This window comes from Cnephaeus nilssonii (genome assembly GCF_951640355.1).
Source record: "Cnephaeus nilssonii genome assembly, chromosome: 9".
In the NCBI taxonomy this organism is placed as follows: Eukaryota; Metazoa; Chordata; class Mammalia; order Chiroptera; family Vespertilionidae; genus Cnephaeus; species Cnephaeus nilssonii.
In genome coordinates, this window is record NC_137080.1 from 89,629,204 (window position 1) to 89,648,437 (window position 19,234).

The 19,234-nt window shown below is 42.5% G+C and overlaps 2 protein-coding genes across 2 annotated transcripts in view; one reads left to right on the plus strand and one right to left on the minus strand.

Annotated features, from left to right (window-relative positions):
- The window catches only part of ZFAND3 (zinc finger AN1-type containing 3), a 356,826-nt gene that overhangs the window by 165,134 nt on the left and 172,458 nt on the right, over positions 1 to 19,234 (minus strand). The gene's annotated exons all lie outside the window — the stretch shown is intronic.
- LOC307105808 (heterogeneous nuclear ribonucleoprotein D-like) lies at positions 13,659 to 14,951 on the plus strand. The gene has a single exon (XM_079781694.1). The coding sequence runs from the start codon at positions 13,718 to 13,720 to the stop codon at positions 14,492 to 14,494; it is 777 nt and encodes a 258-aa protein (XP_079637820.1). The 5' UTR covers positions 13,659 to 13,717; the 3' UTR covers positions 14,495 to 14,951.

Consider the following 19,234-nt stretch of genomic DNA (forward strand, 5'->3'; position numbering starts at 1 on the left):
ATCAATAAAATATATTTTTTTAAAAAAAGAATCAACCAATGAATGCATAAATAAGTGGCACAACAACAAACCGATGTCTCTCCCTCCCCCCCTTTTTAAAATTGAATTTTTCAAAATGAGCAATAATCTTTGTGTAAGTGCTGTACAAAGTGCTCAAGAAGCTTAGTACTGTCTTCAAGAAGCGTAAATTTACACTAGCAGTGAAACTATATGTAGAGAAAAGAGAGAATAAAGTGTGTGGGGGGGTTGCGGGGGGAGATGGGGAGAAGGACAATCAGGGAAGGAGGGAGGATTTCCCCTTGCTAGACATATCCAAACAGAGCAGAGTACTCAAGTTCAAAATGTTTACTGTAAACAGAGCCCTGAAACTGGCTTGCCTGGAGAAGGGGTGAGGGGTGGGACAGACCAGACAACTTCAAACATTATAAAATTTCATTGCTTGTTACTCTATAGTCCAAAAAGTGATACAAATTTCTTCCTGCTTCAAAAAAATGTTCCTCTATTTTACCTAGGTTTTCCTAAATATAAAACTAATCCTGAAAGATAAACCTTAAAAACAGATTTCCAATTCCTTTAGAAAAACCAATTTATATCAAACTGATAAGCTAATTATAAGTTACTAGTGGCCCGAAGCACAAATGAAGATTTGTGCAAGAATGGGCCTTCGCTCTGGCCGGAGCAACCTTTCCACTCCGGCCCAGAGCCACCTTTCTGCCTTCCCTCGCTGCCCAGAGGCCCGGAGCGGCTGGGATGGTGCGAAATGTCTGCATCGTGGCGACGATGCAAGCGTCCCGCCCTGTCCCCGGCCCCTGTGTATGCAAATTAACCTGCCATCTTGTTGGGTTAATTTGCATACTCATGCCTGATTGGCTGGTGGGCGTCACGATGGTACGGTCAATTAGCATGTTACTCTTTTATTAGGTAGATCATTAATGCTGGTCTTACGGTCTCTCTGTGCTACATTTTTAGGCTAGTCTTGGTATTTTTAACAACCTATCTTCTCTAATAATCCTCATTAGTTAATTAGATAAGGCTCTTAGAAATTACCTACATGAAACCCATGCTTTCAGAAAGGTTCCGTAAATCACAGTATTCAAGTTTGCTATGCATGTGAATCATCTGGAGATCTGGTTAAAATGCAGGTTCTGATTCAGCAGATACAGGGTGGTGCCTGAGATCCTGCATTTCCAGCAGCTCCCATGTATTGCTAACATAGCTAGTTCCTGGATTATACTGGGAATAACAAGGCCCTAAATCAAGCATGTCAAACTCACGGCCTCTGGGCCACATGCAGCCCATAAGGAATATTTTTGCAGCCCAGCCAACATAACGGTATGTAAGAAACATTTTAATAAAAATTTCATAACTTAATTTTTATAATATCCTGTTATACATAATTATTAAAAACAAACTACAACATTCACTAATGGCTGATTACTATAATCGTGTTGCATTCATTCCCTTTCCGCGCTTTACGCACAGGCGCACCATTTCTCTCCACTAATACTAGCAGCGAATATTTTAGCAGCCGATTGCCACATTATTAGTCTTGGACTGACTTGTTTGGTGTACGCAACAGGAAATAATTCACTTTCGGAGAACAAGAAAAATAGGTTTATTTGTGTTACACTTATTAATTTGTGCAGTTATTCAGTGTCTGCTAAGTTAATATTCAAGAAAAAATATTAACTTTTATTAAAATGTTCTATTATTTTGTTAACGATTGCTCATTTATTTCAGCCCTTTGTATTCAGCATGTCTCTATCGAAATACACTTACGCTTTTATGAAAAGTGAAGCTTTTGTTTTTTAGGGAGAGTGGAAGAGAGAGGGAAAGACCGAGAGAAACATCAACATAAAAGAAACACATCAACTGGATGCCTCCTGCAGGAGCCCCTACCAGGGCCTGGATCAAGGAGGAGCTTGCAAGCAAGATACATGCCCGTGACCAGACTCCAACTGGGCACCCTTCCGTCCAAAGGCCAGTTCTCTATCCACTGAGCCAAACCGGCTACGGATCCTTTTAATTTCTTCAAACAACTTAATGTGATCTAAAATCTAAGGACCACCAAATTCAAATAACTTTTCCATACCTCTTTCCCTTCTCTGGGAACAGGGTGTTAGACTCTCAATAAAGATGTGTGAGTGTGAGTGTGAGAGAGTGTGTGTGTGTGTGTGTGTGTGTGTGTGTGTGTAAATGCAAGAGCAACTGGAATCCCAGCCACGTTTTTAAATCTTCCCCTCCAATCCCCAGGTTAGGATATTATTTACTAATGGAACTTTGCTGACTACCTCACGTGCGTCTGGATTTGGGGGGAGAGCAGTGTTAAGATATTTAGGCACACTAGGTAAGGCAATTCCTCAGGTCCCTGGAACTCTGACAGCCTATTATTTCAGGGAATCTACACCTCTTGTTCCTCCCCCCTCTCTGAACAATCCAGAGCTGACAAAACCATCAGTCAAAAAAATATCATCCTCTGCTCTGTAGAATGAGTACATGTCAGGTTATGCATAAGTTTTATTTTCTGCCAAGAGAAGTATGTGGGTGAGTTTTGTACCCTGTGTTATTCATAACAAAAAGAAGGTATGTATTAGCTGGGTGTTAGGTTATTTTGCATTAACAACACTGAATGAGGACAAAGCACTCAAAACATCAGAGTTCCTAAAGAAAGCCTAATTAGTATTTAATTTAAAAGGACAGCCTCTTAATTAGGCAAATCTCACATGTCCTGTATAAAATAAATAAAATAAGAAGATAAAATAAAATAAAAACAATTAGAGCCCTGGCTTGGTGACTTAGTTTGCTAGAGGATTGTCCCATACACCAAAAAGGTTGTGGGTTCAATTCCTAGTCAGAGCATATACCTAGGTTTCGGGTTCAATCCTTGTACAGGAGGCAACTAATTGATATTTCTCTCTCACATGGATGGATGTTTCTTTTCTCTGTCTCTATCTCTCCCTCCCTTTCTCCTTCCTTCCCTCTACCTCTCTTTAAAATCAATAAAAAAAAAAACACAAACAAACATCAACCATATCCTCAGGTGATGATTAAAGAAAAACCAACCAGAAATGATGAGTGTGAAATAAAATTAGTGTGAAACTTTTCACTATACCACATTCTATTGCATTAAATGTAGACACACACAAGAACTGGTCAATTTAACTTACATCTTCTGTTATTAAACACTAGAGGCCCAGTGCATGATTTAATCATGCACCTGGTGCACCAGCGGGCTGTCCGCCGGTGCCCCAGGCCTTCCGAAAGCCTCCGGCGCTGCGGAGGCTTTCGAAAGGCCTTGCGCCGGAGCAGACAGGCGGCCAGGTCCCCCACTTTGGCCTTTGATCGCGGGGGACCTGTCCGGCTGGCTGTCCGCCGGTGCCCCAGGCCTTCCGAAAGCCTCCGGCGCTGCGGAGGCTTTCGAAAGGCCTTGCGCCGGAGCAGACAGGCGGCCAGGTCCCCCGCTTTGGCCTTTGATCGCGGGGGACCTGTCCGGCTGGCTGTCCGCAGGCGCCCCAGGCCTTCCGAAAGCCTCCGGCGCTGCGGAGGCTTTCGAAAGGCCTTGCGCCGGAGCAGACAGGCGGCCAGGTCCCCCGCTTTGGCCTTTGATCGCGGGGGACCTGTCCGGCTGGCTGTCCGCAGGCGCCCCAGGCCTTCCGAAAGCCTCCGGCGCTGCGGAGGCTTTCGAAAGGCCTTGCGCCGGAGCAGACAGGCGGCCAGGTCCCCCGCTTTGGCCTTTGATCGCGGGGGACCTGTCCGGCTGGCTGTCCGCAGGCGCCCCAGGCCTTCCGAAAGCCTCCGGCGCTGCGGAGGCTTTCGAAAGGCCTTGCGCCGGAGCAGACAGGCGGCCAGGTCCCCCGCTTTGGCCTTTGATCGCGGGGGACCTGTCCGGCTGTCCGCAGGCGCCCCAGGCCTTCCGAAAGCCTCCGGCAGCCATGGTACAGACGCTGAGCTCGCGGCGCCAGTGGCGCCGCGAGCTCAGCGTCCTGCTGGCCCAATCAGCTACCCCGGCCACCCTGAGTCCCGCCCCCTGCACCTCCTGCTGGCCCAATCGTGGGCGTAGCGGAGTGATGGTAATTTACATATTACCATTTTATTATGTAGGATTAGCTGAGGTCCAGTAAACTCACTTTCTCCCCCAACTCTTTCACCCACAAAAGACTATATATATAAACTGTATACTATGTGTCATAATGGGAAGATGATGACCTTTCTCTGAAGCATAATGCATGTTGAAGCTCTTACTATACATAAAACCAAAGCAAAAGTAACCCATATTACACATCTGCAATGTGAGCCTCAGAGCTCCATCATGCAGGGGACAGTTGCTGAAGCTAGCTGGCTCTGCCTTCATTTGAATCCATTTAGTACACAATGGGAAGACTCTTCTGGTTCAATGACCGGTGATTACCTAATTAATAACTTTTTAAGGGGATTACAAAGAACCACAATTCTGGGCTTAATAAATCTGCCAAATGTCCATGCATGTGTTCATGTCCCCTGAATTATACCTTCAGTTTAGTATAGATTGGTAATAGCCAAGTAGTCTACTGTACCTCATACATAGCGAAAAACTGTAAAACCACAATATTTTGAATTCTATCCTGCTCTAGAAACCTGATCAAGTTAAGACTTTTCAGCCATAATAACCTCTTCTTGGCAAGTCACACATTATTAACTATGCAGATTATAATAAATGTATAATAATTAAAAAGATTTTTTAAAATCCATCATATCCATCATTATAAAAAAAGTGACTGTATGATCTAATGTGTTCATATTCTTGCATAACATTGTATAAATTGAAAGTTATTTGTTATAACTGGCAAAGGAAAAAAAATTACTCTGATTTCAATGGTGTTCTGAGAAAGAGCTCTGTCACCACTGTTTTCTACTTCTTACAATAAATAATTCCATGACATATGCTGAAAATATACATGATCCTTTATTTAGAATAAAGTAAAAAAGTGTACAGTTCTTCCTAGAGTCTATAAATAACCCTAAAATGGCCTTAAACTTCCACCTAATTTTTAATCTAAAGGGAAAGAACAGAATCAATATGGCGTGTAGAAAAAGAGTAACTGGCCCTAGCTGGTTTGGTTCGGTGGATAGAGTGAACTGAAAAGTCCCGGGTTCAATTCTGGTCAAGGGCACACACCTGGGTTGTGGGCTCGATCCCCAGTGGAGGACTTGCAGGAGGCAGCTGATTCATGATTCTCTCTCATCATGGATATTTCTCTCTCTCTCTCTCCCTCTTCCTTCCTCTCTGAAATCAAGAAAAATATATTAAAAAAAGAGTAACTGGACTGTACAGGGACATGAGTCATGGACCTGGATCTGCAATTTGCTATCCAGGAGACAAATTTCAGTTTCATTAATTCTAACATAAAATACACTGAGTGGCCAGATTATTATGATCTCTGAATGCATAATTATCTGTCCACTCAAAATATATATATTAGAGGCCCGGTGCATGAATTCGTGCATGGGTGGGGTCCGGCCAGCCTGGCCAGGAGGAGGGGACGTGGGCGGTTGGCCAGCCTGCCTACTGGTTGAACGCCTGGTCGAGGGGACAATTTACATATTAGCACTTTATTATATAGGATATACATTGAGTGGCCAGGTTATTATGCTTTCAGAGATCATAATAATCTGGCCACTCAGTGTAAATACTTTTAAACTACTGGATTCCCTCCCACCCACCCACCCACCCTCGTTCCCAATCAATGGGCTTGTGACAGTACCATGGGTATGAATTCTTAAATTCACTTGATTGGTAACTCCTAAAATATTTTCAAAATACTTTTAATATACATCATATCACTTTATTCTCACAAGAATTCTATAATACGAACAGAATAGGTAATAATATTATCATTCTACAAAAAAAAGTAAACTGTCTTTCAGAGTGCTTAAATCATTTGCCCAAAAACCCAAAACAGAGAAGGATGGAGACTTGTAAATTTTGTTTAAGAGATCCTTCTATTACACTACATGATTCTGATCTAGAAAAGTTGGGTGCTATTAAAAGTATATTTTTGGCAATCAACTGTTAGTTCTTATTGAAAATGTAATAATATATATCTATACTCATTTTATATACTGACACTATAAAGAAATTAAGGTTTGATTGCAAGGAATTATCCTTAGGAACCATCTGTCAGTGTCTGCCATCTCTTGGTAAAGATATTAAACCCCATCTTTAAGACTTCAGCACTCTTTTTAAAAAAATGCTTAGACAGATCTATCCAGTGAGAGTATATATACAGAATATGTCCACAACAGAGCCCAAATAAAACTATCTTATGTGGAGCTCCTGGGGTTTGAAATGGCACTAAAGAAATTTATCAAAGATTCTCTGCAAATCTGCTGGGCAGACTCTCATTTTCTATCTTCCTCATATAAAAACTTCAAAGCCACTGCTCTTTCAGAAGCTGATTATCTCGTTGAAGACTGTCCATATCCTTTTGTTACCGGTTGAGCATTTCACTATCCACATATATTTCTCTAATTTGTGATGCCAAGAAAATCACCAACTTTCATAGCTAGAAGGGATCATAATAATTTTCTAGTTCAAGATCTATATTTTAAAGACTTTGGTAAGCTGTGGCTGATTATTAACTGAGTCCCCCAAAAGAACTGCCATGCTCTTTCCTCAATCTGGTATATCTTTACCACTACAGCTAAACATTTCATGGAAGAGATGAGAGTTTTATTAACTTTAAGTGGTTAAATATAAAAGCTGAAAATTATCTCTAGATCTCTTTTTTCCCAACCTATTCCTATTCTACAATAGCATCATGTTTCAGGCTAAAAAGTCAAATTTGAAGGTTTAAATTTATGTGCTGCACATTCAAATATTCAAAACTTAGAATTATAGTTTCAAAAGTACAAATGAAAAATGTTACATTTTGTATTGTTCACTTCCATCTGAATGAACCTATTCTTTATAAAAACAAAGTTTTTTTGCATTTACAGTAATAGTACGTTGCCTTTATCAAGATACTGCTGTCATAAAGCAATCCCAACAAATGGAAAAAAGGGGCAACAGAGAGAAGGGAAAGGGGAAAGGAAAGGAATACATCAGAGGATTATATTTTCACTGGTGAAAACATATATCCATCTAGTAAGATAATAAGTATGATAAATAGCTCAACTGTTCCTTATCTGGCAAATGGAGACCAAAGATCTTGGTCATAAAAGAAGGGTACTTTTTACTGAATACCTGTCTATTACCTGCTAGCCACTGGGTCAGATATTCCAGCATCTCACCTTCAAGGCTATTAAAACCAAATTAATTAATCAAATATAACCAAGCTACTTCCTTTTAATCATCGAGCAATTTGATCTTTGAGTCAGTCTTGTTTTCATTTTAATATGCCAATGACTTCAATGGAAAAAGAAATGTTAGAAGCTCAGTACAATCTTAGCTTTAACTAAAATCTAAACTGAAGATTCAAAGCTAATAGGTCTTGAGCCCTAAAATTTCAGTAAGTTTGGGAACTATTCTTATCTACATTTCAAATAATGAGAAAAAGAAAACAAACAATAACCAGAGAATCAAGCATAAAGATAGCACATAATTGTTAAACTCTGTATTCACTTGTATCAATATTTAGACTAAAACAAAAGGGTTGAGAAGAACTGAGGCCAACAGCCAAAGCTCTTTTCTTTTGTGTGCAAGTAGTTTTTATTCCCACGGACAAAGAAGTTACCTTTACTGACCTTCTCAACAAAGCTTGTTGGGAGCTATGGAAATGTACAAATCCATGTTTATTCATGCTCTCAAAAAATCTAAAACTAGGTAACTCAGACATCTCACTACACCAATTACATTGTACAAATTTTAAGGTATTTATCTATGGCTATGAGGAAAAATCAATGGCTAAAAAAGAACAAGTGTTAATATCAAGCCTGTAATTTTATAGCATAAAAAGTAATGCTAGACTCTCTAAAATTGGGAGCTCTGAACCTCTGGCCAAAAGCCCGCTAAAAGATAAGATTCCAATATAGTTTATGTTGCTCTGCTTTGTGGAAAGATCCCAGGAACATAAAATAAACTGAGCAGGAAAGAACTCCAGGAAGAAGATCATTTATAACAGAACACATACTATCTTGTAAGATACATTCACATTAGCCCTTTAGTTCTCAGACCTAACTATAGTTTCAGGGTCACACTGTATCTTACAGAAGGTTGGACACTAGTAGAAAGGGACTCGTAAAGAGGGGAACAGTGAACCAGTTTCAGAAATAACTGAATTTTGTTTCTAGGAGATAAAAGATATTATTCAATTTGGAAGTTGGTGCTATCTAGAATGAATATAGATGAGTCATAATTATTTACAGTTTATTTTGGAAATTAAAAATTCTCTTTCAAAAGGATACATAGGTGTTCTTGCATTTCTAAATTACCCTGCATCTTCAACATGTTCTTCTTTGAGTGTAATTAGAGCTTTATCCAGTGCATCAGAGAAGATTCAGTGTCTACAATTTTTTCATTATGAAAACATCTACTAATATATATGTATTTCAAAAAGTAGGAGTTAAGCACATATTACAAAGTCAGAATCTGTGGACTTTTCATTTGTTCATAAAACATTTTTGGAAGGCATGAGAACACCAGTTTCTATTTCTCAATTTCAGAATTAGATGAAAAAGTTTATAATTAATTAACGGAAGCTGCTTGGGGCTTAGAAGTGATAAATATGAGAACCAAGCCAGTTCTTATATTGGAACCTCTAGGATCATCACAGGAAGCTTTTTGATTTATCTGAATTTGCTTTTATTAAAAAAAATTTTTTTTTATTTCATCAGGAGATAGTACAAGCAATTCTAGCTGTTTGCCACTAAGAAGTATTTTTCTTTAAAAAAAAGTTTTAATTTTAGTTTTAGATTTACAGAAAGGGTACTAAGATGGTATAGGGTGTTCCTATATAACCATACCTCTATCAACAATATCTTACTTATGCTAGTATGGTATCTTTACTAATAAAAGGGTAATATGCAAATTGGTCAGGACACCCTCACAGTAATGACTGAACAGCAGCAGGCTGCCTGGGGTGACAAGGACAGCAGGGGGGTTAGTGAGGGATGACCAAACGACTGAACAGCAGGCTGTGTGGGACGACCAGGACAGAAGGGGGGTTAGTGAGGATAAAATGACTGAACAGTAGTAGGCTGCGTGGGGCAACCAGGACGGAAGGGGGGTTAGTGAGGATCAAATGACTGAACAGCAGGCTGCGTGGGGCGACCAGGCTGGCAGGGGGTTTAGTGAGGGACGACCAAACGACTGAACAGCAGGCTGTGTGGGGTGACCAGGCTGGCGGGGGGGGGGGGGGGGGGGGGGCAGTGATGGGCAATCAGGCCAGCAAGGGGGGCAGTTGGGGGCGACCAGGCCAGCAGAAGAGGGCAGTGAGGGGCAACCAGGCTGGCAGGGGGGGCAGTTGGCAGTGACCAGGCCAGCAGGGAGGGCAGTTGGGGGTGACCAGGCCGGTGGGGGTGGGGGGACAGTGAGGGGCGACCAGGCCGGCAGGGAGGGAGGGCAGTTGGGGGTGACCAGGCCGGTGGGAGAGGGCAGTTGGGGGTGACCAGGCTGGCGGGAGGGGGCAGTTGGGGGAAACCAGGTTGGCAGGCAGAGGCAGTTAGGGGCAATCAGGTGAGCAGTTAGGAGTCAGCGGTCCCAGATTGTGAGAGGGATATCCCAGATTAGAGAGGGTGCAGGCTAGGCTGAGGGATCCCCACATCCCCCAGCATGAATTTCATGCACCAGGCCTCTAGTATTTATTATAATTAATTAACCAATATTGATACCCTAAGCCCACACTTTATTCATATTTCCTTAGTTTTTTAATAATTCTTTTTTCTGTTCCAGAAACCCACCTAGGGAACCACATTACATTTTTGTCATCATGTCTCCTTGATTCCTCTTAATTCTGAGAGTTTCTCAGACTTTCCTTGTTTTCCATGACCTTGACAGTTAAAAGAGTACTGCTCAGGAATTTTGTAGAACATCCATGAATTTGGGTTTGTCTGATGTTTTACTCATAGTTAGACTGGGTTAATGGGTTTGGAGAATGAAGACCATTGAGTAAAGTTCCATTCTTATCACATCATATCAAGGGTACATGCTATCAACATGATAATCACTGTTGATGTTGACTTGATCACCTGGGCTGAGGGAGTGCTTGTCAGGTATCTACATTTTAAAGGTACTCTTCTACCAACTTTCTATACTACTCTTTAGAAGGAAGCCACTGTTCAGAGACTACACTTAAGGGGTGGAGACTTAGGCTTCCTCTCCCTGAGGGAGGAATATCTACATAAACAACTTGGAATTCTTCTGCACAGCAAGTTTTTCTGTAGTCCCACTTTTACTTATTTAATCAATGACTAATTATATCAGTACTAGAGATGCCCGGTGCAAGAATTCGTGCACCAGTGGGGTCCGTTGGCCTGGCCTCCGAGATCTGGTCGAAACCAGCTCTCTGACATCCCCTGACGGGTCCTGGATTGCAAGAGGGCACAGACCAGGCCGAGGGACCCCGCCAGTGCACGATCAGGCCAGGGAGGGACGTGGGAGGTTGGCCAGCCGGGGAGGGACCATGGCAGGGCTCCAGGGCATATCCGGACCATCTTGCTCGGTCCCGATCGGCTGGACCCCAGCAGCAAGCTAACCTACTTGTCGGATCGTCTGCCCCCTGGTGGTCAGTGCATGTCATAGCGACTGGTCGACTGGTCAACTGTCTGCCCTCTGGTGTTCAGTGCATGTCATAGTGAGCAGTTGAGTGGCCTTAGCATATCATTAGCATATTACACTTTGATTGATTGAATGGCCGACCGGACACTTAGCATATTAGGCTTTTATTATATAGGATGAACTCCTGAGTGCTTTGTAGTTTGGGTTATAAACCATTACTGCTTATTTTGTTGCTCAAATTGTTCCAGTTTTAGCTATTGGAGGGCTCTTTTTACTTGGCTCATATGTCCCTTTTGTATACTCCCATCAATATGCTCCATGCTCATCTTGTATATTTCCTACCCCAGTCCTAAAACAGGCTGTTTCTCCAAGAGCCCTGATTCCTTGTATTGGAGAATGCTCAATGCTATTGGGATGTCATTGCTTGCAGGCTCTCTCAGCTGCCAGAGTAAGGAAACATTTGTGTGTGTACCAATCTATGTATACATATACCTATAAATATCAAGCCAAACAAGAGCTCTTACTGATGTCTCCAACTATAATCCATTACCACATAGATCATTCTAATCTCCATCCTTTGCTTATCTGTAAACTCCCACATGGATAGTGAAAAGAAACCTGACTTCAACCAGCCACCATCCAGAACTGTTAATCTGTACAGCCCCATTTACCCCACCCGCCTTCTTGGGAAACAACTTCATCACCTAGAGTATAGTACTTATGTCCAGGTCTTTTGCTTTTAGTCTTACAGACTACTTGTTTCAAAAGTTACTTAGGTCAGCACCATTTCCTCCTACCCTCCCTTCAGTGAGGTTGTTTTATACACTTGTAATACAGTAAGTCTGTTTTGTCACATTATGCCTTCCATCTGAAATCTCACAACCTCCTAAATGATTTTTTAATAGCATACATTAAGGTTCACTCTTTGTGCTGTAAAGTTCTATGTGTTTTTGACAAATCATAGTGTCATGTACCTACCATTCTAATATCATGCAGAATAGTTTCACTGGCCTAAAACTTCTCCCCATGCTTCACCTATTCAAACCTCTCTCTCTCCTTCCAAACCCCTGGCAACCACTGATCTCCGTATCACCACTTTAGTTTCCATTTTCCAGAACATCTTATAACTGAAACTAGAGGCCCAGTGCATGAATTCATGCACAGGTGGGGTCCAGCTGGCACCCCCCAATGGGGTCCAATAGGGGCTGGGCCAGTGGGGGGAGGGGCTGCAGGAAGTTGGCTGGTGGGGCTGGGGGTCGATCCGAGGCAGGGCCGGCAGGGGCGAGGGGTTGCAGGAGGTTGGGGGGGCGGCATTCGGGGCCCAGATCTGGCTGGTTGGCCACCGCAGTGCGCATAACAGCGACCGGTCATTCCGGCATTCCAGTCGCTTGGCTTTTATATATATAGATAATATGGAATATAGCCTTTGCAGACCAGCTTCTTTCAATTAGCAATATGTATTTAAGATTCAGCCATGTTTTCTTGGGACTTGGTAGCTCACAATTCTTTTATAGTATTCCATTGTATGGAGGTACCAGTTTGCTTATTTATTCACCTACTGAAAGACATCTTGGATGTCTCTAGGTCATGAAGGTCAAAATAAGGCTACTACAAAAACATTTTGTACAGATTTTTGTGTGGTTTTAAGCTTTTAAAGGAGGTTTCAATATAGCAGTTAACATCATCTCTTCTTCCTAAGTAGTCTTTCAATTCTGTTAGCTATCACTGAAGCCACCCAAATCTCTTCCTACCTATTTTGCACATCTGCCCAAGCAGCCTCAAGTTATCTTATACAATTTTCACTGCTAGACACTCTTCAAAGCTCACCCATGAATTTAACTCAACTAAATAAGCATTTACAAAGGGCCTACTATGTGACAGACACTGTACTAGGACTCGAATGATGAATGAAACAGTAATCTCAGCCCTCAATGAAAGAAGTAAAGCACTTCACTTGGAGCACAAAGAACAATGTACCCAAGCTTGCCCCAGCAGCTCTCTTTCCCTGAAGTGGCTGTCTTAACCTTAAGTAGGAACTAAAGAGCTTGGGGCTCTTTAGGGATATTAACTGCCTGTATATTTTTATTTATTTGAGTCTCTCCTCTCCTCCTGCCACTATGTGTCTGAGCTGGCTATATTCCTAACTGCCTTGCAGGTATGACATAGACCTAGTGCCGTCATAGTCAATAGACATTCCTGAATCTTATTCTATCAATGCAATGCCATTCTTCCATTCTTATTTCTTACAGGGCTTAGAATCATATACCAGTTATAGTCTTGAAAATATGAAAACAAAAAGACCATGATGCCCCAGCTACAGGATAAAACTGAAATGCTAGAGTACTTATAGTTTAATATTGCCTGTATCTCTGCAATTCCTACTTTTCCCAATATAATAAGAAATAGAATAAATAACTCAAACTCTATTGTTTGTATGCAAAATGACTGGATGAATAAATGCAAAGTGGTTTTATAAGGAATAGGACACATTTTATTCAGCAAATTTATTTCTCACTATCTAATAAACATAATAAAGGTGTTACTAGACACAATCTAACATGAGGTCCAACAGTACTAGTATACGTGATCCACTCCTGGGAATTTATTCTATAGAAATAATTTAAAAGAAGAAAAGTATTCTGTGCAGAAATATGTTCATTACTACATTACATATAATGAAAAACTAAAAACAAGAACACAATCCACAATGCTGCAGCTGCCGCCGCCTCTTCATTGTGTCTGTTAGGGCCCCACGCGGTTTTCCTGGGGAGAGTTTAGAGAACTCCTGGTTTGGGAGCCAGCGAGCGCTGGTGCGGAGATCCCCAGAAAGCATCATGAGGAGTTCGTTAGGTGGAACATTGGCTTGATAGCTGAGGAAGAAGGTGGACCTCAGTTGTGAGGGATTAGTTTAGGAAGTTGGATTTTTCTAAAGTAGAACCATGTTTAACGTTTTGTTGGCCTCGTCCTCGTTTAAACTTGGCGTTATGCAGTGTGGGAGAGCAAGCTGTAAGGTGTTTTGATAAAATGTTTATTGAAGGTTTGAGCTGGGATACAAGCAAGAAAGATCTGACTGAATATTTGTCTCGATTTGGGGAAGTTGTAGACTGCACAATTAAAACAGATCCAGTCACTGGACGATCAAGAGGATTTGGATTTGTGCTTTTCAAAGATGCTGCTAGTGTTGATAAGGTTTTGGAACTGAAGGAACACAAACTGGATGGCAAATTGATAGATCCCAAAAGGGCCAAAGCTTTAAAAGGGAAGGAACCCCCCAAAAAGGTTTTTGTGGGTGGCTTGAGCCCAGATACTTCTGAAGAACAGATTAAAGAATATTTTGGAGCCTTTGGAGAGATGGAAAATATTGAACTTCCCATGGATACAAAAACAAATGAAAGAAGAGGTTTTTGTTTTATCACATATACAGTTGAGGAGCCAGTAAAGAAATTGTTAGAAAGCAGATATCATCAAATTGGTTCTGGGAAGTGTGAAATCAAAGTTGCCCAACCCAAAGAGGTATATAGGCAGCAACAGCAACAACAAAAGGGAGGAAGAGGTGCTGCAGCTGGTGGAAGAGGTGGTACTAGGGGTCGAGGCCGAGGTCAGGGCCAAAACTGGAACCAAGGATTTAATAACTATTATGATCAAGGATATGGAAATTACAATAGTGCCTATGGTGGTGATCAAAACTATAGTGGCTATGGCGGCTATGATTATACTGGGTATAACTATGGGAACTATGGATATGGACAGGGATATGCAGACTACAGTGGCCAACAGAGCACTTACGGCAAGGCGTCTTGAGGGGGAGGCAATCACCAAAACAATTATCAGCCATACTAAAGGAGGACGTTGGAGAAAACAGGAGGAGATTGCTAAAGTATCCCATCTGGCAGGACGACATTGAAGATTGATTGGTCTTCTCTTGCTCTAAGATGATTATTTTGTAAAAGACTTTCTAGTGTATAAGACATAATCGTGTCCAACTGTATATAGCTGCCAATTAGTTTTCTTTGGTTTTTTACTTTGTCTTTTGCTATCTGTGTTATGATTCAATGTGGATTTGTGTTTATACAAATTTTATTTGTATGATTTCATGTTAAACCTCAAATAAATGCTTCCTTATGTGATTGTTAAAAAAAAAAAAAAAGAACACAATCCACAAGTAGGAAAATGGATGAACAACCATGGGTAAATTAAGTCAACAGCATAATATATTACAATTCAAAATAATTTGAAAAAAATTATATGTGAAATGCCTGATACACTGAAGAGAAACAGTAGAATATAAGATCACAGTATATATTTACACATTACAAAAATAGGTATATATACAGAGATTGAAAGGAAACATATAGAAAATTATTTAGTTAATGAAATCAACCACATTTTTCCTTAAGAGTTTTCTTTTATAATACAAGTTTGAAAGAAAAAAAAAAGTGCATTTCAAAAATATATATTTTTATTGATTTCAGAGAGGAAGGGAGAGGGAGAGAGAGAGAAATATCAATGAAGACAAAGAATCATTGATCAGCTGCCTCCTGCACGCCCCTTACTGGGGGATCGAGCCCACAACCCAGGCGTGTACCAAGAATTGAACCGTGACCTACCTACTGGTTCATAGGTCAATGCTCAATCACTGAGCCATAGGGACCAGGCAAAAGTATATTTCTTTACTTTAGATTGAGTTTTGCAGGTCCTTCCAAATCATATTTAAGAGAAAAAAACAACAACAAAAAACCCCACATAAAACCTGGTGAGTGGGGTGAAGATAATTGAGCCCAAGAAATAAAAGCAGCTAAAATAGCCTACTCCCTGATCTGGATCCAAGCTCTACCAGCTATTAGTTCTGTAATGTGAGATACTGACTAGTCTTTAAGAGCCCCCCTAGAAAATCCTATCTAATAATAGACAAATATGCAAATTGACCATACCTCCGACACACCCACAAGCCACGCCCACAAACCACGCCCACCATCCAATCAGAGCGAGTATGCAAATTAACCCAAACCAAGATGGCTACAGCCACAGAGAGCAAGGTTTCCTAGGTAACAGAGGAAGCCAAGCTTTCTGCCAGCAGTTGCAGGCCTAAGCCTCCACTCAAGCTACAAAGTTTCAATTATAGAAGGTAAACAAATTCAAACAAATGGCGGCAGAATGGAGCTTGAGAGAGCAGGCCAGGGTTGCCGCTGGCAGCAGGGGAAGCAAAGCTTTCCACAAACCCTGGCCGGGCCCACCCGCTTAAGGCAACAAAGTTTCAATTATAACCCAAACACAAATGGCTGTGGGCCTCGGAGGGAGCCCCAGGCTTGGCTCTGCTCCAGGCTACAAAGTTTCAATTGTAGAAGGAAAATAAATTCCAGATACCAGGGCCTCCGCTTGCGTTGCCAGGGAGCATGGCCCGCCTGCAAACCACCACAGGCCCCTCACTCAGGCCGCCCCACGCCCCAAGGGAACCCCACCCTGATCAGGGACACCCTTCAGGGCAAACCAGCTGGCCCCCACCCCTGTACCAGGCCTCTATCCTATCTAATAAAAGAGTAATATGCAGATTGATCATCACTGCAACACACAATATAGCTGCCCCCATGTGGTCAAAGATCGTGCCCCCATGTGGACACAAGATGGCCACCACAAGATGGCCAGCAGGAGAGGGCAGTTGGGAGGCACCCAGCCTGCAAGGGAGAGCAGTTGTGAGGGACCAGGCCTGCAAGGGAGGGCAGTTGAGAGGGACCAGGCTTGCAAGGGAGGGCAGTTGGAGGTGATCAACCCTGCAGCAGAGGGCAGTTAGGGGTAACCAGGCTGGCAGAGGAGGGAAGTTGGGGGCAAACAGGCTGGCAGCAGAGTGGTTAGGGGGTGATCAGGCTGGCAGGCAGAAGCGGTTAGGGGCAATCAGGAAGGCAGGCAGGCAAGCAGTTGGGAGCCAGCGGTCCTGGATTGTGAGAGGGATGTCCGACTGCAGTCGGACATTCCTTGAGGGGTCCCAGATTGGAGAGGGTACAGGCTGGGCTGAGGGAGAACCCCCCTCCGTGCATGAATTTCGTGCACCGGACCTCTAGTGTATTCATAATGTGTGTGATAATAAAAAAATAAGTTATAGTAAGTGCATGATAAATGGTAAGTGGTTATTCCACTCATATATATGTGTGTTGATCAGGTAACAGTGTTGGAAAAAAATACTGTGAAGACTATCAATATCTTTTTTAAATATATTTTTATTGATTTCAGAGAGGAAGGGAGAGGAAGAGAGATAGAAACATCTATGATGAGAGAGAATCATTGATTGACTGCCTCCTGCACAACCCCTACTTGGGATTGAGCCTGCAACTCAGGCATGTGCCCTTGACCAGAATCGAACCTGGGACCCTTCAGTCTGCAGGCCGACGCTCTATCCACTGAGCCAAACCAGCTAGGGCTATCAATATAATCTTAAATCAGCACATATTTTGTGTTGATTATTTGTCTAGTTTTGGCAAGACTACAACTTATGAAAATCTGCTCTTAAAATGTTTTCTGTAAGAAAAGAGTGCCATTGTTTAATTTTTTTACTTAATTTGTTGGTATCCTGTAAAAAAAAATTACCTACTGACTTTTTGATATTTCAAACACGTTTTTACTCATTTTACTTATTAGTTTTACCTTTTGTACTCATTAAAAGGCTTTAAAAAAATAACATTTCATTCAAGGAAGATGCTCTGCTTTACTCATCTTTGAATTGCCCCAGCATCAGGCACAGTACGTATACAAAACATATAGTTAACAATGAATATTTATCAATTGAATTCTTTAAGTATTTTTCATCTCACTACAGAATTAAATTATTTAACAATCTGGCTACAGAAGAGTTACTTAGCACTGCACATTCCTAATAGAATTTTCCAAAAAGGAATTTCTATTTTATTCTAGAACCTTTCATTAACAGAAACCAGGGAACAATGTGCACAAGAAACCAACAGAATGGCATTACCTAGAATTCACTGCATTAATACATACCTGGGGTTGCTAAAGGCAACTGGGCTTGAGAATTTTAGGCTTGAAGACAGTAAATTCTCCTAAATACTTGCCCCTACAATTGCAAATGAGACTGACACAGAAATTTCCCTCATCTTAAGAAAGTTGAGAAAAATAAATTTATACTAAGTAAATCATCTAAAAGAGGAGAAAAAAATCTGATTAATAGGATCTACCAGTAGTCAATAGCTGCCTTTCTTCCCTTGATACAGCACAGTGCATAAACAGAACTAATACCTTCACACAGGTGTCTCCAGCAGTATGTCACCTTCCTGTTTCTCTCTCTCCTTTTATTCTCTCACTAGAAGCCCGGTGCACGAAATTCGTGCACGGCGGGGGGTTGTCCCTCAGCCCAGCCTGTACCCTCTCCAATCTGGGACCCCTGGAGGGATGTCTGACTGCCCGTTTAGTCGGACATCCCTCTCACAATCCAGGACTGCTGGCTCCCAACTGCTTTCCTGCCTTCCTTCCTGATTGCCCCTAACCGCTTCTGCCTGCCAGCCTGATCACCCCCTAACCACTCCGCTGCCAGCCTGGTTGATGCTTAACTGCTCCCCTGCCAGCCTGTTTGCCCCCAACTTCCCTCCTCTGCCAGCCTGGTCACCCCTAACTGCCCTCTCCTGCAGGGTTGATCACCTCCAACTGCCCTCCCTTGCAAGCCTGGTCCCTCTCAACTGCCCTCCCTTGCAGGCAGGGTGCCTCCCAACTGCCCTCTCCTGCTGGCCATCCTGTAGTGGCCATCTTGTGTCCACATGGGGGCAGGATCTTTGACCATATGGGGGCAGCTATATTGTGTGTTGCAGTGATGATCAATCTGTATATTACTCTTTTATTAGATAAGATAGAGGCCTGGTGCACGGGTGGGGGCCAGCAGGTTTGCCCTGAAGGGTGTCCCGGATCAGGTGGGGGTTCCCTTGGGGTGTGGGGCGGCCTGAGTGAGGGGCCTGTGGTGGTTTGCAGGCTGGCCACGCCCCCTGGCAACCCAAGAGGAGGCTCTGGTATCTGGAATTTATTTTCCTTCTACAATTGAAACTTTGTAGCCTTAAGCGGGTGAGCCCGGCCAGGGTGTGCGGAAAGCTTTGCTTCCCCTGTTGCCGCCGGCAACCCTGGCCTGCTCTCTCAAGCTCCATTCTGCCGCCATTTGTTTGAATTTGTTTACCTTCTATAATTGAAACTTTGTAGCTTGAGTGGAGGATTAGGCCTGCAATGGCTATGGAAAGCTTGGGTTGCTCTGTTACCTGGGAAACCTTGCTCTCTGTGGCTGTAGCCATCGTGGATTGGGGTTAATTTGCATAATCGCCCTGATTGGCTGGTGGGCGTGGCTTGGGTGGTGGGCGTGGCTTATGTGGCGGAGTGATGGTTAATTTGCATATTACCATTTTATTAGAGAGGATTAATTCACTGTCACATTCAAAGGAGCTCTTCAACAGCTACACCACAGCCAGCAACAAAGGCAGTCAGAGCCACTGGATCAGCTAGACAACATTCTAGAACACATTCTAGAATACGATCATTAGGATCAACCCCCTCTCT

What these genes read in the sequence shown, in the direction of transcription:
- LOC307105808 (XM_079781694.1), top strand. Translation starts at nt 13,718, where the DNA reads ATGTTTATTGAAGGTTTGAGCTGGGATACAAGCAAGAAAGATCTGACT.